General features: G+C 47.0%; 1 protein-coding gene across 1 annotated transcript in view; it reads right to left on the bottom strand.

Annotated features, from left to right (window-relative positions):
• The window catches only part of PLCG1 (phospholipase C gamma 1), a 1,097,362-nt gene that overhangs the window by 5,984 nt on the left and 1,067,669 nt on the right, over positions 1–23,709 (bottom strand). The window contains exons 30-31 of the mRNA XM_069652272.1: positions 15,395–15,483; positions 8,410–8,597 (exon numbers count right to left, since the gene is read on the bottom strand). Of these exons, the coding sequence (XP_069508373.1) occupies positions 8,410–8,597; positions 15,395–15,483 (277 nt within the window). The remainder of the gene's footprint in view (positions 1–8,409; positions 8,598–15,394; positions 15,484–23,709) is intronic.

The following is a 23,709-nucleotide window of genomic DNA, read 5'->3' as shown; positions in this document are numbered from 1 at the left end:
ATGGAATATGAAGATTTTTGTGTTTATGTTTGTGAACATTCTTTGTTTAGGACACTGTGCTGGGGTTTCGGTGGACGCGGGGTTAAAGGTCACTGTGTTGTGTTTTTGAAAATTATTTCCTTTGCAGAGCGGGGGTGTGGACTCTCTTCTGCAGGGTTCTGTAGCTGTTTTGCTTCACGTGGACATGAGGGTGCAGGGGTGGAGCGCTAGACTTTAGTGCTGTGACATTTGGTTGGGGGTACCGGTGTGCGTTCTGGCTGTGGGATGTCATGCTTTTGGTTTTATCTGTTGTGCGTGGCGTTCTGTGTCTGTTTGTAGGGTAATTTCCCCTGGTAATTTCCAGAGTGGCCGGGTGGGGAGTTAGGTGCCGTCTCATTTGAAATGTGGTATGTGCATTTAGGTGCTGTCTCATTTTGAACCGGGGTATGGGCAGTGAGATGCTCTCATTTTTAACCGGGGTATGGCTGTGAGGTGCTGTCTCATATTGAACTGGGGTATGGGCAGTGAGGTGCTGTCTCAATGTTGAAACGGGTTATGGGCAGTGAGGTGCTGTCTCATTTTCAACCGGGGTATGGGCAGTGAGGTGCTGTCTCATGTTGAAACGGGTTATGGGCAGTGAGGTGGTGTCTCATTTTGAAACAGGGTAGAGGCAGTGAGGTGCTGTCTAATTTAATCACAGTATGGGCAGTGAGGTACAGGCTCTGGGGGCTATTTTGGGGTATGTTTGGTTGGTGTTATGGGTGCAGGGTTGCAGTTATGGGGTGTTGTAGCTTTAAGTTTGTTTTAGTTGGTTGTTTCACCAGAGGGTTGCTGGTGTTGGAATTTTATTTCTTATGGGTTTAGCTGTGGCGTTGTTTCAGGAGGTGTCGACGTTATGTAAGGAGGGAGAAGAACAAGTTACTTACCAAACTGGCAACGTTCTTTCGATGGGATGTTCCTCCGACGTATTCCACATCTATGACATGTAATGTCCACAGCTGTGCACTTCGAAAACTTTTCAGCAGAGGGTGTCTTGCGTCAATGGCGTTGATCCGATATCCCTCGAGGGCCTCCGTCGAGGGTCGACGTCACTGGATGTTCTATATAAGACGCACGGCGCCCATTGCCTCAGTTTAGTTTTTCCCCCCCAGAATGTGTGGCACCAGTCTCCTGCCAGTATAACTGCCTACAGCCTTGCGGAAACGGAAGCTGCAATCACAGAGGAAATTCTCCAGAGGTGCAGGCTGGGAGGGCGATGTGGAATACGTCAGAGGAACATCCCATTGAAAGAACGTTACCAGTTTGCTAAGTAACTTGTTCTTCGAAGGGATTGTGTCCTCCAACGTATTCCACATCTATGACAGACTCCCAAAGCAGTACAAGACTATGGAGGAGGGAAAGAATTTAGAATGTGAATTTAGATTACCCAATCAAATGGCTGAATAGAGGACCGCATTACCAAAGGACAAATCCTGCCCATGGATGAAATCCAGGGAATAGTGTTTAACAAAAGTATGGACAGAAACCCATGTGGCTGCTTCACAAATATTCCAAATAGGAACACCCCACTGTAGAGCAGTGTAGGCAGCCACACCCCTAGTGGAGTGAGCCCGTAAGCCTACGGGAGGGTCCTTCCCCGCCAAAAGGTAGCACTCAGTGATAGTTAGGATAATCCATCTGGACAAGGTCTGTTTGGAAACAGCCTGACCCAAGCAGTGTCCAGCATAACCTACAAAGAGCTGATCGTCCACTCTGACCCGGGACATCCGTGAAAGATAAAAGCTCAAAGCTCTCCTATGATCCAACCTATGGAGCCTCTCCTCTTCCTTACTAGGATGCGCAGGAGGATAAAATGCCGGAAGAATCACCTTCTGGCTCAAATGAAATTCAGACACAACCTTCGGCAGAAAAGAAGGTCGCACCCGCAGGACAACCCTGTCCTTATAGAAAACAGTAAAGGGTGGCTTGGCAGAAAGTGCCTGCAATTCACTCACTGCGTGCAGAAGTAACCGCAACTAAAAACACTGTTTTAAAAGACAACAGTCTCAGCGGACAAGAGTGGAAGGGCTCAAACGGAGCTCCCGTCAAACTTTAAAACCAAATTCAAATCCCAACCCGGCACCTGGAAAGGGGACGGTGGAAACACATTAGACAGTACGTTCAGAAACTGTGAAATCAAAGGAATCTTAAAGTAAGAACACTCTTCAGAGGAGCGCTTAAATATGGACTGCGCCGCTGGATAACCCTTAATAGTACCCACTTGAAGGCCCTTGTGGGCTAAAGAAAGCAGAAAAGACAACACCATAGGAATGGCACATTGGAAAGGATCCACATTCTGACCCCTGCACCAGTCGCAGAACTTCCGTCAACGGTACAGGGATTTTGTTGCGGGCTGCCTGGCCGAAAGCAACACCTCCATCACATCATCCAGGAGGTCCCAATCGTTTTATCTCAACCTTTCGGATACAAAGCATAAAGGGTGAGAGACCCGACCTCTGGATGGAGAACCTGACCCCCCCCTCCCGTGAGAGCAGATCGTCTCGGTAGGGAAGACGGCGTGGAGGGCAGATGGACATGTGGAGAAGGTCCGGGTACCACGCTCTCCTGGCCCAATCCGGAGCAATGAGAATCATTCAGGAACCGAACCTCCGTAACCTCTGCAACACCTGAGGAATTGAGGGGGCCGGAGGAAACCCGTACAGCATTGGGAAAGACCACTCCACTACGAACACGTCCCCTAAGGCTCCTCTTGGGGGAAATTCCTGCAAGCAGAATCTCTCGCACTTCCGGTTGACACTGGTGGCAAAGAGATCCACTTGAGGAGTTCCCCGAAGGGCAAAGATCTTCAAAAGGACTTCCTGAGCCAACTCCCACTCGTGAGAGACCGTGCTCTACCTGCTCAGAGCGTCCGTTGCTGCGTTTTCGTCTCCGGCCAGATGAACTGCCGAGATCGAGATTTCCGATTGGATGGCCCAGAACCAGAGCTGCACTGCCTCCCTGCACAATGGGAGTGACCCTGCCCCCCCCTTTTTTGTTGAGGTAATGCATGGCCACTGTGTTGTCCGTAATAATCAGGACAGTCTTCCCCCACACACACGGCAGAAAAGCCTTCAGGGCCCAGCCGATGGCTCTCAGCTCTAACAGATTGATGTGGAGTCTGGACTCCGATGGAGACCAATCGCCTCTGGCTGTCAACTCGTTGGCATGAGTGCCCCATCTTGTGAGGGAGGCATCCATCACAATCGTCACCTCCGGCCATGGTTGCCAAGACTGTGCCCCCATCATCAGATTTCCTTAGTTGGCCCACCATAGAAGATCCTGGGCGACCGAGAGCGGAATCTGAACGGGATCCGACATCTTGCCGGAGAACTGCGACCACTGCATCTTGAGAGCCCACTGCAGGGATCTCATCCGCAGTCTGGCCTCTGGCACCAGAAAAATGCAGGACGCCATTAGGCCGAGCAACCTTAAGAATTCGAATGCCGGGAGACTCTGGGCACGTTGAAACTTGTCCACCATCTGCAGAATGTGATAAGCCCTCACCTGGGGAGGCGCACACTGTCCCAGGGACTTGTCGAGCATTGCTCCGATGTATTGGAGTTGCTGGGAAGGTGTCAAATGCGACTTCTTTAAATTTAGGGAGAATTCCAGCTTGTGAATGCAATAGCAGGTGATGGATAGATGATCCAGGGCTTGCTCGGGAGAGCGCCCCCTGATCAACCAATCGTCCACGTATGGGTAGACATGAATCCCCCCCTCTCCTGAGGTACGCTGCCACAACCACCATCAGCTTGGTGAAGACCCTCGGGGCGGAGGTCAATCCGAATGGCAGGACCTGAAACTGAAAGTGCGAGTCGCCAGCCACGAACCTCAGGTACTTCCTGTGCTTGGGATGAATCGCCACATGAAAGTAAGCATCCTTGAGGTCCAGAGACACCAACCAATCCTGAAGTTGAAGGGCCTGGAGGACTAGAGAACGAGTGACCATCTTGAACTTGTCCTTCCTGAGAAGCTTGTTCAACCAACGCAAATCCATAATGGTTCTCAATCCACCGTCTTTCTTGGGGATAAAAAAATAAGGGGAATACCATCCCTTGTTCCTCTCCATTACAGGCACCAGTTCTATGGCTCCTTTCTCCAGCAGGGATAGGATCCGGACTCTTCAGAGAGAGCTTCCCCAGTGGATTGTCATGAGGCCACTGAAGGAAGGGAAGGCAGTAGCCGTGGGCTATGATATCCAGAACCCACACATCTGAAGTAATGGCGCGCCATTCTCCAAGATGCTGCACAAGTCTGCCCCCAAACGAACCATGGGACATGGCCTCATGACTGAGTTGGAGCGGCAGTGCCTGAGGGCAAAGAGGCAACTGCCCAAGCGGCTTTGGCACCCCGAGTACCCCGGCCACCACGGGTATCTTTACGGTGGCCCTTTTGACTGGCAGCTCCTCTCGATCTACCAAAAGAGTAGAAGAAACGAAAGGAACCTCCCATCCATTGCTGTCCCCTAGGACAAAAAGGCGGAGGTTGACGTACTGCAGCGCTCAAAGACTTTGCCACAGCTTAGGAGGTCTGCAACCTCTCAAGGCTCTCGTCAGCCTTGCTGCCAAATAAATGAACGCTGTCAAAGGGCATGTTCAGAAGATGGGCTTGCACATCAGGAGCAAACCCTGACTTCCGCAACCACACAAACCTGCGTAGGACAGTGCTCGCAGCCATGGACCGGCTGACACAGTCTGCCGCGTCCAAACCCGACTGAAGGGATTCACACATAGCATCCTTGTCGTCACGAACGAGGGCTGGAAAGCCATCCCTTTCCTCCCCCTCGGGAATATGCTCAGCCGCTAAGGAAGCACAGTTCCACAGAGTGTGTGTAAATCTTGCCAAGGCACAGGTGGAGTTGACAGCTTTCAGTGCCATGCTCCCTGAAGAAAAGACCTTTCGAGCCCATCCTTCAAAGCGCTTGTTGTCCCTATCCGGAGGGATGGTAGGGTACGCCTGCTGCCTCGAGGTGGTCCTAGCCGCCTGAACCACCAAACTCTCAGGAGTAGCTGGGGTCGCTAACAGATGGGCAGTACTTTTTCAACAAATTCTTATTGACCGCCGGAAGTGAATCCGGGGCCTGCCAAGCCGATGACACCCTTTTTTGCATTGTAAGATGGAAGGGCAATATCGGGTCAGAGGGGGGACCTTGGTCCAAGATGTCAGTAAGGTCATCCTGAATAAAATCCTCAGGAGGACTGGACCACCCCAGGTATTCGGAGACCCTAGACATGAGCCGCCTGTAGGAGGAATCCGACTGAGCCCCCGGTTCAGGCCTACCAAACAACCTCTGGAGAAGTATCCAGGCCACTGGCATCATGGAGGGACTGCCGCAACTCCTCCAATGGATTGTCAGCCAACAATCCCAGAGCCTCCTCCTGAGAAACAGGATCTTCAACGTCTGACCTTTCCTCCTCTTCAAAAATGTCAGACAAAGGTCCTGAAAACCCAGCCACAGTGACAGAAGAGGGCCTGGGGCCCAATACCGTCCTCCCAGATGTCGAGGAAGCCCCATGAAACTCCTAAGACACATTACGCCCAAAAAGCGCAGAGGGCGCAGAAGGCCTCGACGCCGAGGGTCTGGAAGCCGAAGGCATTGAAAACATTGATGCCGAGACCACCAAGGGCTTGGACACCGGAATTTGCGCCGCGGGTGTCGAAGCCGAGACCTTCGGCTTTGACGCCACCACAGGCGTGGGCTGGTAGGACGATACAGCATCATCCGAGTCCGACTGGGCTGGCGCCGAACGAGTCGACTCCTGCGTCGGTACCTCCACAGGCTGCAACGGTCTCGCAGGGAACGAGGACCGAGACCTGGACGCACGTCTCTTGCGACTACTCTTGTTCGCACAGGACCTCGAGAGCTCCCGGTGTGAATCGCGGCGTGAGCCCGAGGGCGTGTGAGCCGCGGATCGAGAGTGTTCTCTGCCGGCTTTGTGAGAAGGCGTGACAGGAACCGTGCCTTGCGACTGGAAAATCAACATTTGTTCTTTAAAAGCCGCCCACTCCTCCGGAGTCGAGGACTTTGTGGGACAGGCTACCTTACACACAGTGTCATCCTCCGAAGAGGACGGGGAAGGCGACTGGTGCTGGCGTTTCCGAGAGTGTCGCGAGGACGAGGAATGGCGGGAACCACTCCGGGACTGAGAACCTCGAGCTTCCTACTGACGCAGGGAGTCGCCCCTCGAGTTGTCGGTGGAAACCCTAGACTTCGATCCGGACTTATGGGACTTCAAGGGTTTACCACAGAGCTTCCCCTTCTTTCACGCAAGGCTTTGGCTGTTAAAGACTGGCATTTGGAGCAGTCGTCTGTGTCGTGCGACTCACACAGGCACCATAAGCAAATACGGTGCGGGTCAGTCAACGACATCTTGGACCTGCAGTCCCGGCAAGTCTTGAACCCAGACCTTGGAGTCGGAGGGTTCGAAGAAATAGACATAAGAGATCGATGAATCCACGAGGCGCCAAGTTTCACGAAGCTATACACATTCGCTGTCGGAAAAAACGGAACTGAGGCAACGGGCGCTGTGCGTCCTATATATTACATCCGGTGACGTCGACCCACCAGGTAGGCCCTCGAGGGACATCAGATCAACGCCATCGACGCAAGACGCCCTCTGCTGAAAAGTTTCCGAAGTGTACAGCTGGGGACATTACATGTCGTAGATGTGGAATACGTCGGAGGACACAATCCCTTCGAAGTGTCATAATCTGAGTTCGGGATGATTTGTGCTCTCTTTGGGTGTAGGCGCTGGGACTATGCTTATCTTGGGTCTGTGGCCAGAGGATGGGGTTCTGTGCTCCTGGGTGGGTTATGAGATCATAGTGGAACCTTTAGGGTTCCTGGAACGTTGGCTGCGTGAGGCTTCTGGGATTCCACAGTTGACAGTTAGCTGCTGTACTGGCGGGGTGTGGATGTCCCGGTATTCTTCCATCTACTGTTTATCTAATCAATAAACCCACATTACAACTTACCTGATGGTGGTTACTTCATATTGCTTAACTGCTGTGTCCCAAACTTCTTCCACTAAGCTTGTGATCCTGCTCTTATGAATGTTGGGAGAGTGATCCAATTTAGGAAACCATAGGGTATCCCCAAGTTGTGTGTCTCCTATTGCACGTTCCAAACCATAGGGTATCCCCAAGTTGCGTGCCCCCTATTGCACGTTCCATCTGGAACCATCGCTTTCCTGTGTCTACTAACCACCAGTCTCTTACATTACGAATTTGTGCTGCTTGATAGAATTTATGTACGTCTGGCAGACCCAATCCTCCCTTATTTGTGGTTGTCATTAAAACATCCAATGCCACGCGCGGGGGCTTATTGTTCCATATAAAATCAGACACTGCTGTGTGTAAATTAAAAAAAAAAAAAGGGAGATTGGTACCCGAATTGGTAATGCCTGAAAAAATGTAAGTATTTTTGGGGGGATAACTATTTTTACAGTGTTGATTCGACCTAACCAAGATACTTTTATCAGCCCCCATTTGGCTAATTGCCCCATAATTTCCTTAGTTTGCTTCATACAGCCCGGTAATTGTAGGTGTTATGGTAATACCCAAAAGTGTAACCCTTTCTTGCGCCCAGTCGAATTGTGTATGTGATCTCAGGGATTGCACTGTTTTAGGTGGAAGTCAGGGATTCAAAATTTCCGATTTTATATGGTTTATTTTCAAGCCTGCTACAGAGTCATACTTCCCTAACTCAGTTTCCATAGCTACCAAGGTATTTATTGGAGCGGACACAAACAATAGCACGTCATCAGCAGACACCATGATTTTGTGTGATACCCCTCTGAAGTCTATTCCTTGAATGGCCTCAGTCTGTCTGACCCTGGCAAGGAAGGGTTCAAGGCATATAGCATATAACAATGGTGAGAAGGGACAACCCTGTTTGGTCCCGCGTTGAAGAGAGATGGGATGCAAGCGTTGTCAGTTTATCAGCAGTCACACTCACGGTTGTCTGTAATTTGCCTTAATTTGATCTATACATTTCAGGCCAAAGGCCATTTTTGCCAGAACCAGAAAGAGGAAGGACCACTCGACCCGATTGAAAGCTTTCTCCGCGTCAAGGGAAAGCAAGACCACTGAGATATCTTTTTTTCCCCACCTTTTCTAAAATGTGGCAAGCGCGCCTGATATTGCCATGTGTTTGACAGTGTTTTGTATTACTTTTGCTACATCTTACCTTTGTTCATTATTGGTACTTAAAATAAACAATGTAATATAAAAAAAAGTATTTAATTCGGCAGCAGCTGGACAATTGTTTATGCAAGGTCATTTAATTAACATTTTACTTTTATTGCTATTTACAATGAGCTACCCTCTGGGTGGGGGGAGAAAGAGGTGGGAGGGTAAGGGAGTGGGAGAGAGAGAGAGAGCAAGTCCTACCTTCGCTCCCGAGTTTCAAAATGATCGGCCAGCTGCTCCTGGGAGACGCGGAAGTCATCAAACTGCTGCTGGTAACGAGAGTCTAAGGAGCCCTCTCTGTTTCGGTTTCCCTGTGGTGTGCCTATGGAATCACTGCTCCGGTCTCTCTGGGTTATCACACCAAAGGAGTTGAAGTCTCCATTCTCCAGCTGTAAGTGATAAAACGAGAAGGTATTAGAAGTCGATTGTCCTAACCTCACCTGGTTGCTTTTTTACAGCATGGTCACAGAATCACTTAAGTGCTAGACCAATTTTACAGGAGTGTGTTTATGTTGCTTGAGTGCTGGATTTGTGTCAGCAGTGTAGTACAATGACTCGAGTTCCAGGTCAATGTTACAGCAGTGCCTGACATGTAGAGTGTCAGTCACTGAAGCCCAAGACTCTTGGTGCGCCATTGTGATAAAGCCACTTTAGGTTTAGCCCTGTATTACAGCTGTGTCATACACTCACACAAGACCCAGGTCACTGCAGTGTCAGCGTCATAAAGTTGCTTGTTTCCAGGACATGTGTATAGTGTCAGACCTGTCCTAAAGCAATGCCACAGGGGCAATATAGTTCTAGGCCTATATTACAGCAGTGTAAAAAAAAACACTTGATTTCTGGACCTGTATCAGTGTTAAACAGTCACTCGAGACAAGTCTGCAGTACAGATGAGTCAGAGTGACAGATCTGTGCGCAATGCCATATATTCCATTGAGTATCGGAACCATGTTACAACAGTGTCATTGTTCATCAGTCACACGAATCTCAAATAGGGATGTACCAAACTTTGGCTTTGAGTAATTATTCGGCCGACTTCCAGATGAAAAAAAGCTATTCGCTCTGGCCGAACAGTTTCTTGGTTTTTGGCTTCTGCCGAATAGTTTGCCTTCTCATTTGATGCAATTTAACAACCATGGGGTCTGATTCTGAACTCCATGTAAAATAAGAAAAGTGTAATTTGGTGATAGAATAGCAGTTATTTGCTCCATTGTGTGTGCCTATATTTGTAAAGATAGAGTATATGGAGCAAAAAAGGAAAAGTATTGCTCCATCATGAATTCCCGCTTTACTTATTTTGCTTTGTGCCCAGGATCAGGAACTCAAAGGCAAATATACAGCATAGGTTGTAAAAGAAACTGACATTGAACATTTGGGTTTATTTTCTATGTCCTGACAAAGATGAGGCATAAAAGCAAGGCATTAGCATCCATGCCTAACATTTAGGGACATTTTCATGCCATTGGAAGGCGTAGAAGGGGCACGAAGCGGAAATAGTGTGTTTGCTGTGCATTATTTCTCTCCCTTCAAATACTATATGATGATATGATTGGTTATTTATAATGCGCTTAATACCCAGAGGTTTCTAAGCGCGGACCCGGGGATCGAACCTGTGTTGCTCGTGTCGTCTTGCTTCCAAGGCGAGCAAGTTGCCCCTGAGCTACCCTCCCGAGACGTATTGGTGTATAGCCATAATGTACTTTCATGCTGGCTTGAAACGAATCGATTATTACGAAATCCGCCCGCACAAGCGGACAGAAGCCATTTATGCATTGCTACATGAGCTGCAAGGAGGGTTCAAAACTCACTTGCCAACTAAACCCCTTTGGACCTAGCAACGGATTGCACCGTGTGTGATTCACATTGGGATTTGCAATATCCATTTCCTTCATTACAGAGATGGGAGTGTAATAGAAATGAATGTTATGCTTCATTTTTATTGGGAAGTGCTTACATTTAGTTATAAGGCTCACAAAAAGCGTCCTAGATGTATTTTGTTTCTCCCGAGCCAAATTCAGAATATGTTTGGCTTGGATGAGCAAGCACTGCCCGATTGAGACCCACACAGCGTAGTCTGGGGCTTTGAAGGCAGCACCTTCACGACATCCTTAACGACCTTGCTAACATTTTTCTTTTGTTATCAGCAAAGGCTTTCTTATTTGTGATCATCTGAACATTTCGAACTGAAAGACGCCAAACAGCACCACTTACCTAGAATAGCTGTGTCCTCTTACAAATGATTTAAGGTAACAGAACGGAGACCCTCTTTCACAGATTCATTTATAGACCTGATGTCTCTTCGCTTGTAATGCAAATTCGATAGTCAAATGTTATTAACGTCATGTAACAGCAAGCTGTAAGTTTGGCGCACTCCCTGTACCCGAGTTTACGGCACCCCTTTTGTTTAGTGTATATTTTAAAGTGGTGAAAGTGCTGTAGTGTTAAATAGGAGATGTTTCAGGCTTGCATTATTTTGCATTTTAGGACTTTATAGTATTCCTTTCACTATGTGAAAAATAAAGCTGAAATTATATTCTTTTGGCTTTACATGTTTCTTTGAGGATTTACATGCCAGGTTGCTGCAGTGTGTGTATTTTGCAAGTAAACTTTAAAAGATGGAGAAAAGAGAGTGAATATTGTTCAGTGCGCCTGCCCTGTGTCTAAACTTGTTGGCACTTCAGTAGTGTTGCCTGACAGCAGAAACCTAGCAATGATTGATACTCATTCCTCATGTAAAAATGTGTTCGACTAACTCACTTGAATGGCTGGTGGCAGTGGTTCCTTTTTTATTACCTAGTGACATGTATCTGGAGGCTGATACCTCAGCTACACTGGACACAAGCGTGACCATTTTCTCAAAATGGCCTCTGTCTTCTTTTTTTCGCCATTTATTGTTTGTTCCATCTCTTCTGGGCTTTTACTCTGTTTGCATCAGGTTTCAGTCCTTTGTGTAGTTTGCCTTTGGCAGGCTTCAGTCCTGAATCTCGCCCAGGCTCCAGTGTGTCTGGAAAGGCAGGACTTGAGGGAGGGTCCCGAAACTTCCCTGTCCCTTGTCGCTAGGTGTGCCTGAGTGAAACCAGTTCCAGTTGGCCGGCTGGCTGTCCTGGTGGACAGCCACCCTGCTGTGTGATTGATAGCCTAGAGCTGTGAATGAATTGGAACTTGCATAAAAAGTGAGGTTTTTGGGACTAGAAGCAGAGTCAACCACTGGAGGACAACATCCGAAGCAGAAGACGAAAGAAGATGCCAGCATCACCCTCCTGGACTGCAAAGTGCCCTGTGTAGCCTTGCAGCTGCGCTGACCCTATTTTTGAATCGATAGGGAAAACCTGTAAAGGATGACTTCCTCCCTTAGGCTGGTGGGACCAACTAGCCTCGAGACAAACTATTTTGGCGCAACCACCGACTTGCTGCGACTTTCCAAGGATGCAGAAGACTAGTACCCAGGGAACCTCGACCACATGTGAGTGCATTGTCTTCCGAAGTCTGAATCCAGACAGATCTTCGTGGGCGTCCAGAGGACCCTACAGAAGCAAAAAATCCACATTCAGAGTCCCCTCACCAGAGTCCAGGACCAAGGGATCAAGGAAATCCTAACCAGAGCTTTTCGTTCTTCTTTGGCGCTAAGAAAAAGCCACCAAAACCACAAAGAGACACTGAATCAACGGAAATCCATTGCTGCAGAGTCCCTCTCTCGAGTGCTGCTGCAGGAGCCCACCAGACATCCTCCCTTTCGTCACCAGGAACAAGGGTCTACTGCATTGCATCGTGAAGGTAACCAGCTGGACCAACTTCTTCATTTCAAAGGTACTGTGGGGCTTGGGGTAGTTCATCCTTTTGCCATTTGGGGTGCTTCCTATCTTTGGGAGTGCGATTTAACCCTACACTAAGTTGACCTCAACTTCCCTGCATTGGCCTTACAGCTTGTGCTTTCTAAAAGGTGACTCCCCTTGAGTTGCTGTGATTTCTCTTTTCAACACTGACTATTTAAGAACCTATTTCTAGGAAGAAGAGCATCAGACCTTTGACTTTGCCCACTGTCTTTGTCTGTTCTGGCTCCCTAAAGGCCTCCTTATGAATCTATTGGCTTTGGCAGTGCTTATTCACTCACAGGTTTTAAATGTTGAACACTTTAATGCTGGGATAATAGACTGCATGCATCCCTTTGGGAGGATCTAACTGTTCTAATAACCCATCAGGCTGTCCTGATCTAACCCTCGCATTTCCTTCCTCAAAAAATCAATATTGCAAAGGTGATACTATATAAATGTTATACTGACCTCAAATGACATCACCTCCGGTGCTGGAACATGTCTAACATATGAATGAATTACTCACCTGCTGTACTGTTCACTTTTTAAATCGAATCCTAACTTGGGATTAATGTTATAGCTAATTACTGCTTTTTAAAGAATGCTTTAAATATCTTTGTGCATAAATAAATAATGTATTCTATAACTTTAAGTGTGTATTTACCTGGATATTTGTATTTACTGATTGCATTGTACAGCTCTCATTACCCCTTTTAAGATAAGCCTGGCTGCTCAGTCACACTACCAACTTTTATAGTACAGGCCTATATTAAAAGGTGGCTTACCTAATAACAAGAGATAAGTCTTGTCTAGCCCCACACCAGTTGGACTGAACTAATTAATATCCAACAATAGGCTTCTTTTGTTAGCCCACCTTATTTTTCTTGTGTGACCACGATTCCTCTGGATTCTTACAGGATGGCGGCGCTCCGCGTGTTGCAGTAAAAGAAAGCACCATTGTTGGCCTAGAAATACCAAACTTAAATATTTGTACCAAGCAAAGCTTGCAAGATGAATGGTCAGGTGCTTACATTTCACAGCGGGTTAAAATCCCATCTTCACTGTTGTGCCATGGTGTGTGATCCTAGGCAAATAATTGAATCTCACTCCGAATTAACTGCAACAATTGGAATACATAAGTGATTAAGTTCACACAGGTTGAAAAAAAGACGATGGAGCAGATTTAATTATTTTATGGGCAAATTGGTGCATCCACATGCTCCTCTGTTAGTGCCCAGTATTGCATTGTTATTGCACTGTACCTCTCAGTCCCAGATCAGTTGATTTGACAAGCAGAGATATTAGTCTCACCAGCAATTCAGTGCACCAGAGATTTGTGTGTTGTGAGGGGATCGCGGCAGACACAACATTCATTTCCTCCCCTGCAGCTAGTCACTAAATTTGCTTGGCTTGTCCTGAGTTCTGCCCCCCAAAACAACTGACACTTATTTTCTATGCCTTTTCATGCTAGTTATTGAATCTGGAATAGCGTGGTTTCTGCCATTTTCATGATTTCTAGGAGGGTTCAGCAACTGCAAGATGTAGGCCCGGGAGGTGGGGTTGGGGACTCGTTTAGTAGCAGGTGAAGCAGGGCAAGGTGGCTTTGTTACAATGTTGATGCGTGCCGATCTGAAACGTCAGGATTCCCTTTTATCTACGTTTTAGATATTTTGTGATCTGCCTGGAGCAGGGTTAATGCACACTCCAGGTTGCTAAGGTAACTGCGTGGTTGTCAGAGGTCGAAGTGTGCGGGAGCGGTCGGGAGCGGTGCTCCTATACTTTTTATTTTTAATTTTCACTGTTCCTATACTTTTATTTTAAAAAGAAACCGTTGTGGAATGGTTTTGTTTTAAAATAAAAGTGTAGGAAGAAGTTGAAGCTTGACCTTCAGTGCACTGCACTGAACATTCCCTTAAATAGCAGGTGTGTTTTGTTTGGGGGTTTGGATTGTATGTGGGAGGGGGTGCAGCAATGGGGTTTGTGGAGGGCGGAGGCAGGCCAGCAGGCAACATAGTTCCACTACTTCTTTTTGTACACTTCGACCACTGGTGGTTGTCTGTCAGAGCAGCACTTAAGGAGTGTGGAGAGTTATGTTGGTATATCGTGGCGGTAAGGGACATTTAGTGCGCCTTCTGGTGCTGTACATGTCATTGTGTAACCTGTGTTATAGAGGAGGAGTTATATGCTGGAATGTATTGTCGGTTAGGTTTGGAGGTAAAATGATTTTAGCATGGTTATTCTTTTCCTGTCTTCCATCCATACATTTGATCCCTTCCTGTTTTTCTTGTTAATTATTTTCTGGCTTGTATGTTTAAATCAGGATGATATATTGATTAAGATGAAGAGAAATAAATAAAACGTGGCAACACAGACAATAGTATTTTTAGAAAAGTGTTTTAAAAATAAAATAAAGTGTGTTTGTGAAGTCTAAAACATGATTTATTAAATTAAACAACTATTTTGTTTCATATTCGGCCGACTACTTGGCAAAGTATATGGTATTCGGGCAAACACTAAATATACTATTTGGTACACCACTAATCTCAGGCCACTGTTATGCCAACGTTATTCCGTCACATCTCAGCAGTGTTATGGATACTCAGGAGACTGACTTGCATCACGTCCGTTCTTTGATTTGTAGACCGAGTAGTGCAAAATCAAATGTTTCCTGGTGCCAGCATGCAGAGGCTGGAGCACCTAGCAGAGGAACATGTCATAATCCGACACGTTATGCCATAGTTACAGCAGGAGTGTGTCCATGAAGACATGTTATGAGGCCACTCCATTCCTACACAAGTATGGAAGCAATTGCCCAGCCTTGCAACATCAATTTCATGCAGCCAAACTTGATGCAGGGGCATTTGCTAAGAAGATGGCCCCAATCTGTACAAAGATGTCCCTCCCTATTGTCTGATGCCACCACACGTCCGTCAGTACTGCGTGCTACCCGAACTAAGACACCAGAGCGCTCCTGCAGACAAGATGGGAGCCGAGAAGACCCATTAGTCATGTAGCAAGCGAGGACTCATACTCGTTGCTGCCAATAACCCACCAGGTCGTTTTTCTTCTCCAGCATTATACATTTCTTTGAGTATGGCCCTGTCCTTTCAACTGTTAAAGCAGAAAAAACAGGAGTCGAAAGTCTAAACACTCCAAGATGATCCTTGTCATGTGCCAGCAATTTGCAAACAGAATACTACATCGACCATGCGTGCTAAAGCGCATTGGATATAAAATGATGCGTATGTGCGCATATGACCAAGTGAGATGGCGGTAAATAGACAACAATAACCCAAACCACAGGTTGTACCCTTCAAATGATTCTCTTCCTCTGTTAGATGAGGAAAGAGGCTCTGAAAAGAGACAATCATTACCTTGGCAGGAAAAATATCCAGCTTAACAAGGAGAGTGGCCAATTCCAGATCCTCGCTGAAGTTGTTCTTCAAAGGCACAGCCCTGTATCCTGAAAACACATCAGACCAACACAATACTGTTAAGTTTCAGAAATGTGCGAGATGGCAGCATTAGCACACTGTCCAACTGAATCACATTAATAACCAGCCCATTTGCTCCCACCACACGCCCAAACGTAGAATTGCTATACTTTCACATGCAAGACCTGTACCATAAGAGAAATGCAAAAGGAGCATCAAAAGTGCTTTTGAACTTGTAGACAGCTTGGGTTTGGTGTGCCCTCTACTAAGAAGGCTAATACATCAATGAACAGCTTGGACTTAATTAGGGTGGCTGTGTACTCTGAAGCTGAAGGATTCATTTGAATCAAGGATGGCAAAAGCTCGACATGAAGACTACATACGATGGAAACATCAACTTGCTCTACTCAAGGTATCTTGGTAATGTCAAAACAGCAAGCGTAAAAATGGGACCACACAACCTTGTCAACATACATCTCCCGTTTAGATGCAAACTTGAAACATAACAAAACAGGTAATTCCCCGCCCCCAAAACGGGACGAAATAAAATAGCAAATTTCTGTGGTCGAAATGTTCGATTTTTTGGCACCTTTTTACACAATAAACAGATGGGGGTTGGGTATAACAAAAGGTGGGGGGGCTGTTGGGGAGGTGCACAACCGGGTGAGGGGGGTCTTCCACCGCATATAAAAAGTGCAAAGAAAGAAAAAATATTTTCGAAATTAGACCGAAAAAAATTGTTGTTTTGGTTTAGTATATAGGGCCAGGAAGCAAGCTTGGAGGTAACAGTGTGATTGGCAAACAAGTAATAAGGCATAACTTTGGTTCTTACTGCGATAGGACCAGCTCTAATGTTATACGAATGGAACTTTGTTGTAATATATGATAGGAATTCTTTACCTTTTAAGAGTTCCCATTTACTTTTATAGGGACCCAGCATTTCTACAGGCTGTTTTGAGCCCCGGACCCCATTTTTGGGAGTGCAGTGCTTTTAAACCTTATTCCCTTACCTAACCAAATTCATTTTGGGGCACTGGTTAGTCGTCAAGGCTACCAATGCAGGGGGAGACCCTTGCACCCATTTAAGTAATTGGTGTAGCAATACTTCCTCCTGTTAGGGAGATGTTCCCTAGGCCCTGTTACCAGGGCCATTAGGTGCATCTTCATGACTTAAGTGCTGCTAGTGAGTCCCCCAAGCTCCCCAGATTCTCCCTGTAGCAGTCGTGACACAGAATCCCAGGCCCAACTCTCATGAGGTTTAGTGGCATGGTTAGCAAGTAGAGTGCACACTTTTTAAATACAAATATAATTTATGGGTGAGAAAAACTGCTACACTTGCAGGTAGGTAAACGTAAAACAAAAGATACCACAATACATCAGGTAAGTAGAAACATTTTCAAGAAGAGTTGTCTAGAGTTCATTGTGGGCCTTCCAAGAAAACAAAACTGCCTCCCTTGGCCCTCCTCCCACCCCCACCTGCGAGGCGGAGAACCTCGGGACCATCTTCCTCCACACTTTCCTTTTCTGCCCACATCTCTGATGTCTCTAAAAAGTCTAACTTCCTACTGCACCTCCTTAGAGGTATTCTGCCTTTCCTCTCCTTCCCCAAGAAGCTCACTGTATCTCGAGCCCTGGTTCTCTTTAAGTTGGATTACTGCAACAGCCTCTTTCTAAATTCACCTGCTTCTACTCTTCGCCCCTTTGCAACTCATCCAGAACAGGACTGCGACACTTGTCCTGGGTCTCAAGCCCTGGGATCGCATCTCTCCAGCACTGAAATCTCTTCATTGGCTCCCAGTGGCTGCAAGGATTACATTCAAGACCCTTTGCATTGTCCATAAGGCTTTCTGGGGCCCGGGTCCAAAATACCTTCAACTCTCCCTCTGCAAATACCTTCCCTCTCGAGCTCTTCTCTCCTCCACCTCGGACTGCCTCAGGGTCAGTCGCTTCTCAAAGAAACGTGCTGGGGTAGATCTCTGTCTTCGGCTGGGGCAGATCTCTGTCTTCGGCTGGGGCCTCCCTCTGGAATAGCCTCCCTGCCACTCTGAATCTTGAGGAGAACCATCTCGGGTTCCGGAAGCACCACAAGACCTTCCTCTTTGCTTCTGCCTTCTTCTTCCTCTCCCCTGTTGATCTGTTCTACTTAGGCATCGTGCACCTGGCTACCCTCTGATTTCAAGCTCAGGTACTTCCCAACCTCTCTTGCACCCGCTCTGCCTCCTGGCAACCCATGCACTTTGGGTCTGTAACTGTTACCCTACAGCCCCCCTCTACCCCTTTCCCTGCACTTATCAGACACCCGGTGTCTGAGCCTTAAACTTGGCACTTGCCACTTTCTGGCTGCACTACCATTTGTTTTCCATTCCTATGCAGAACACTTTTCACTACCCCACTCCCCTCCCCCTTCCCTCTGCCCTGCACTTGTGCGTTCTCAATGTGACTGGGCCTAGTTGTATTTTGTTCTCCCTTGTTCCCCTCACTTGCCTCGTCGCGCTCTCAAACATGTATATGAGCGTGATACAAATAAAATATCAATATCAATATCAATAAAAGTGTATTAACATGTATGCATTCAGTTTTCTTATCTAGGCAAGCATGTTTTAGAGAAACTCAGTATGACCAGTAGTCTGAACCAGGGCAGTCTTTATTAGGAAAGTTACCTTTGTGCGAAAGTGCACCCAAGGAGCAGTTCCTGGAGTTCCAGGGGAGTAAGCACCACTGGAGACCAGGAGAGCCTTGATGAATAAGAGACCCAGAGAGGAAGAAATACACAAACGACTTGGCTGCAGCACCAGAGGCTTAAGTGGCCAATACGGTGGGATCGAAAACGCAGTTCTGCAGCAGGTGGTTGGTGGTTTCTGTGCACGTTGCTCAACAACTACCAAAGGTTCCAGTGATGTCACACCAGTGCAGGAGTGATTCCAAGACCCTTAGGAAGTTAGATTATACATAACTTGGTGACCCCCAGTTTGAAGGATTGGGGCCAGAGGAGCTGGAAGGTGAGTTTGCTGTTGTCCGTGCTAGTCATCAATGCAGGGTTCCAACGTCGTCCTGGGGCACAGGATATGCTTCCAAGGATGGGGTTGGCTTGGAAAGACCCCAAGGAAGCACATACATTGAAAGTTTAAAGAAGTCCCACTAGAGAGGAGCCAACCACGAAAGGAGAACTGGAAAGTGACTTTGGCCTTGGGGTTGCAGGATTGGAAGCAGCAAAGCCCAATGGAGCTTCCCAGTCACAGGAGATGGAACCAGGGTGTGTGCCTGATATCTGGTCATGAATATTCTCTGGTTGGTTCAGCATAGAGTGTTTTCAGAGTCATGGCAGCGAAAGGGCACCCACTTCTGGGTCCAGCACTGCAGTCACAGACAGCAGCTTCAGGGAGACAAAGCCTTCGAGGAGGAGCTGGGATCCAGTTGTCCCCATCGGATCAGGGAAGGAGTGTTGCAGTCAGGTCCTTATGTTCTTCTTGGAGAGTTAGAGCTTTGCCATCGGACTTGGTGGAAAGACAAAAGATGCTGGTGCAGGGTTCTAGCAGCAGACCAGCTGGGTGGATAAGGTCTCCCATCCCTCTCAAGAGGCAGGGAATAAACAAAGCACACACCAAGTAATATTCAAACAAACAGAGGGGTGGTCAGCCTGTCCTCCCCTAGAACACACCCATACAATTAGGAAGGGCTCTCATACAAAGGACATCAATCCACACTACCCCAGAGAGGCATCTGCATATGTCAGTGAGAACTGGTTTCAGGCAGACTACTGCACAGCCCTGAAATGCAGGCATCCAGGGGCCAAATATGTCCACCTCATCCCACACATCAAATGGGACAAGGGCTAGTCACGTAGGTCTTCAAGCCAAACAATGAGACCCTCTTGCAAGTGTTTCTTCATCCCAGGACATAAGGCAAGTGCTCTTGTACCATCTCCCTCATCTGGGATGCTACAGGGGCCCCTTCTGCCCATTGCCCTGCAACCGCACAGCCAAACTCAACTCCCAACCCTTCCGTGGATGCCCACTCCAGTGTAACGCTGCAAGACAAGATGATCTTTTAAAAAAAATCTTCTATAGGGTCTTGGAGCCGACCCCCAGTTGCAGAAGTTGAATCCTGTATCCGAGGGTGAACGAGAAACCCTGCATCGCTGGCTACTGCCGACCAACGCTTCTTGGCCTTTCACGTCCTTTCTTGGACCTCTGAACCACAGAATCTCAAATAATCCTCCTTTCAAAGGGTATTCCGGTCCCTCTCGCACTAGTGTCATCGCTACAATCTAAATTTGTATCTTGTTTCAAATGACTATCTCTGTAACAACTGCATTACTATTATGTCTATTTCTATAATTGCAATTGTTGCAACTGTAATGTTGACTACCTGCTTATGCCTAACTTTTTCACTGTATTCAAAAGCACCCAGATACCTCTGGGTCAGGTGCGTTATAGAAATAAATAAAACAAACAAACAAGATGGTTGCCAAACAAAGTGCACAGTGACCACTTCTGAAAACTGCCTGCTAGGTAACTCTCCAGCAAATCCTTTCTTCATTGTACACTTCTTCTCAGGGTTACCTTTTTATCAGTAAAGGTCTTCTGTCACCTTAGCTCTACTTGAACCTCTGAAACTGCCCATTTGGGCACATTTGCAGAAGGTAACTCACTATTCAAATTCACACATATGGGCCTCTCCCCACCCCCAGTCTCTTTCCAAACTTTCTTGCCTAGATAGGAAAAGTGTTTTACTTACCCGTGATTGCATTTTCCTTTCTAGGTAAAACTCTCTATTAAATTCTTAAGAACTCTTCAATTTGAGGCTGTTGCTTACAGGGTTACATTTACTTTACACAGCTTACTTACTTGTAAGTGTATTGTTTTATTTCGTGCCTTTTCTCATATAAAGTTTGCACATTTATGCAAATGAAATCTGCAGGCAACATTACTGAAGCCCAAGATAGCTTCCCCGCCTCTTATAGCATCGGTCTTACTGAGCCCAACCCCTAGGGACCAGAAGGAAGCTGCTGCAGCCAATCGCAGTGGAAAATTCTCCTAGAGTGACACCTGCAACCTGTTGCCATGAAGACAAGCCCTGTGGAGGGGCCAGACCACTATATAAAAGATGCTCCAAATCAAATCAGTTTTGGGTGGCTGGAGAGGAGTGCAGGCAGCGTTTGAAGGGGGCTGGGTCGCAGAGGGAGCCCTGAGGAGGAGCCTGAAGGAGCACATTGTGGGGAACTAGTAACATTTTAGAGGGTGAGAAGAAGGTGGAGCCAGAGCTGGTGTGGAGCAGGTTGGGGAGAGAATATTGGAGGAGGAATTACTAACATCAAGTGGGTTGGTGGAGGTTAATGAAAGAAAGAAAAACCGCAGCGTTTTCCAATACAACCGCGCTGTGTTTCTGCCTGCTGTGGCTATCACTTTGGGTCTCCGGTGCTCCCGGGGAGCACCGGAGACCCAAAGTGAAAGCCACAGCAGGCAGAAACACAACCGGCGGTTGTGTTTACATGCCGCGTAGTGTTTCTGCCTACAGCTGATTTCCCATTTGGGGCTCTCGGAGAGCCCCAAATGGGAAATGCTAAATGCTGCGTTGTTTGTGCCTAAATCTGCTTTCCCATTTGGGGCTCTCGGGCTCCCCATGGGGAGCCCGAGAGCCCCAAATGGGAAAGCAGATTCAGGCAGAAACAACGCGGTTGTTTTCCGCAATGCCGCATTGTTTCTGCCTGAATCTGCTTTCCCATTTGGGGCTCTCGTTCTCCCCGTGGGGAGCCCGAGAGCCCCAAATGGGAAAGCAGATTCAGGCAGAAACACAATGCGGTTGTGTTGGAAAACGCTGCGTTTTTTCTTTCCGAGTGTCTCAGGCTCCTCCGAGCCGGAGGAGCCTGAGAAACTTGGAAAGAAAAACCGCAGCGTTTTCCAACACAATAACGTTGTATTTATGTTTGCGGTCGCTTCAAAAGTGACCGCAAACATAAATGCAACGTTTTTAAAGCTGCAGTTTTATTTCTAAGTTTTCCGGGCTCCTCCAGCCCGGAAAACTTAGAAAAAAAAAAACGCAGCTAGTGCTTATTTTTTTAAAAAAATAAATAGCACTTACCGAGATTCAGCTGCAGCTTTCCTGCTCTGGTCTCCCGTCCACGTCCTCCGCGTACAGCACTAATGAAGGGAAAGCCACCCAGCGGTAGCTTTTGTTTACTACAGCTGGCTGGCTTTTCCTTCATTAGTGCCGCAAAAGCAAAAGCCAGCACAGGAGGGCATCCATTTCACAAAATGGATGCGCCCATGTGCTTGCTTTTGCGAATTTTGAGCTTGAATAGCTCAAAATTTTACATAGGAAGTTTTAAAAAAGAGAATGCTAGTATTTTTTTTTTTATGTTGCCTATCTATTTTTTAAATCAAATTTTTTACTAGACCATGCCTTTAACACTGGAGACCAGATCCAAAGTGCGGGAGTGGGATTCAAACCTGTGTCTACCTTGTCTTGCTTCCAGGACAAACTGCATTTCCCCTGAGCTATCTTCTCGGTCCAACGTACTATGGGAAAAGTACCCATAATCAAAAAAGAATGGAAAATGAACATTTCCCAACACTATTCTCCCTAAGGGATGCAGTAGTGTTACAACAGACTGAGTGGGGGGGCAGGCCCCCCCCTGCACTGAAAAACCACAAGGACTGACCAGTGCCGCAAAATAAAATGATTTGAGTCAGGGAATGGGGCTCAAAAAGAACCCTCTCCCAAAAAGCATGTCCTGGTCACCTAGCAGTCAGTAGGTATTCTGGTGGTCCCACTGAAATGGGCGGGAGAGCAGAACAAACATTTACAGCTATTATTCAAAGTGAGCCATGCGCTTTGCCCTTGATCAACATCATCATCAACAAAGACATTGTTTGGTCACCTCTGGGTCACCTCTGGGTAGAAGTTCCAATAAACGCCATAAACATTCTGGCATTGGCCCTCTAACGCCTAAATGCTGCTGATACTTTAGCCGACAGCCTCAGCAAACACACCTTTGTTTTATTTCCAACATAACTGATTTATGGTATTAGTCTTGTTTACTATGCACATCACCACCCTAGTGGTTTTAAAGCACTGACACTTGAAATCAATGTTCCCTCTAAGCTGTGCGCATGTGCGCTTGCCCAGCTTCCTTCTGGGTGCCGCTCAGAGGATTTTTGGCAGCGTACACAGGCAATTCTCACCTTCTCAAGATTCAATAAGGCACAAGCCACAGCAATTACCTGATATTTGCTTTCTCTTAAAATAACTAACTAGTCATGATATTCTAGCTCATTTACATTACACTATTATGCAAGCCTGACCTTAAAAACCCAAACCCCCTAAAAAAAAAAAAGAAAAAGAATACAACCACAAGAGGTAAAATCTAATATGAAAAAGTGGCTACAGGAATAGAAAAAGCTAAGATAAGTCTGCACACATTAACCAAATACTGTTCCCTCCCCACCCATGGCTCCTATGCCTCACCCTACAATGCGTTTACTCTACCCTCTGCCCCAGAACATATTTTGATATTACCAGACAACCTTGAGTCTTTCTCTCTTGGCTCTGTGAAAGGTTACCCGACTTGTACCTACATCCACTTGTTTTAGGCTTGTTGTAATTTGAATAACCTTCAAGCACCAGACCTTCTGTTACTCATGGTGCCTTATCAAAAGTGCCCTTTTGGAAGGCCTTCCAGCAACTACCCTGGCACACCTGATATGTGTCCTGCATACTGCAGCACGACTCAAAGGACTCTGGAAATTCGACCACATCACCCCCAACCCTCCTCTAACTGCACTGGCTCTTGCTGCAAGCCAATTTCATCTTCAAATCCTGTTGCATCACCAACAAGGCTGTCACCCTGAAGTCCCCAAGCAACCTGCCTGAGAAACTCAGCATCTCCGGAGGACCGCGGCCCAACAGCCTTCTCTGTTTATGCTCCAAAGACTCTGGAACTTCCTCCTTTCAACATCAGACTATCGTGGCTACGGTTCACGAAAGAGCTCAAGAACGTACTCTTCAAGTAATGGCTCCTCTGTAAAACATAGGTCCACATACCCTCCACTCCCCAACATACCTGAGACTCTCTGATCTGCTCCCCACTGTCTCCTCCCCTGGTTGCTTGTGGATCTGTTGCTGCAAATTGCCCATCCGTGCCCTCTCCTACTATCTCCCACTCACGTCTTCTCTGCTTCCCTCACTGTGTTCTTTACCCTATGATTGTAAAGTGTTCCGTTGCTCCCAAAGCTAGGTCCACACTCAATAAAGAC

Source organism: Ambystoma mexicanum, chromosome 3p, assembly GCF_040938575.1.
Source record: "Ambystoma mexicanum isolate Mex_15411 chromosome 3p, UKY_AmexF1_1, whole genome shotgun sequence".
NCBI lineage: Eukaryota > Metazoa > Chordata > Amphibia > Caudata > Ambystomatidae > Ambystoma > Ambystoma mexicanum.
Note: the sequence above shows the minus strand (reverse complement) of the source record. Positions and strands in the feature narration are given on the sequence as shown.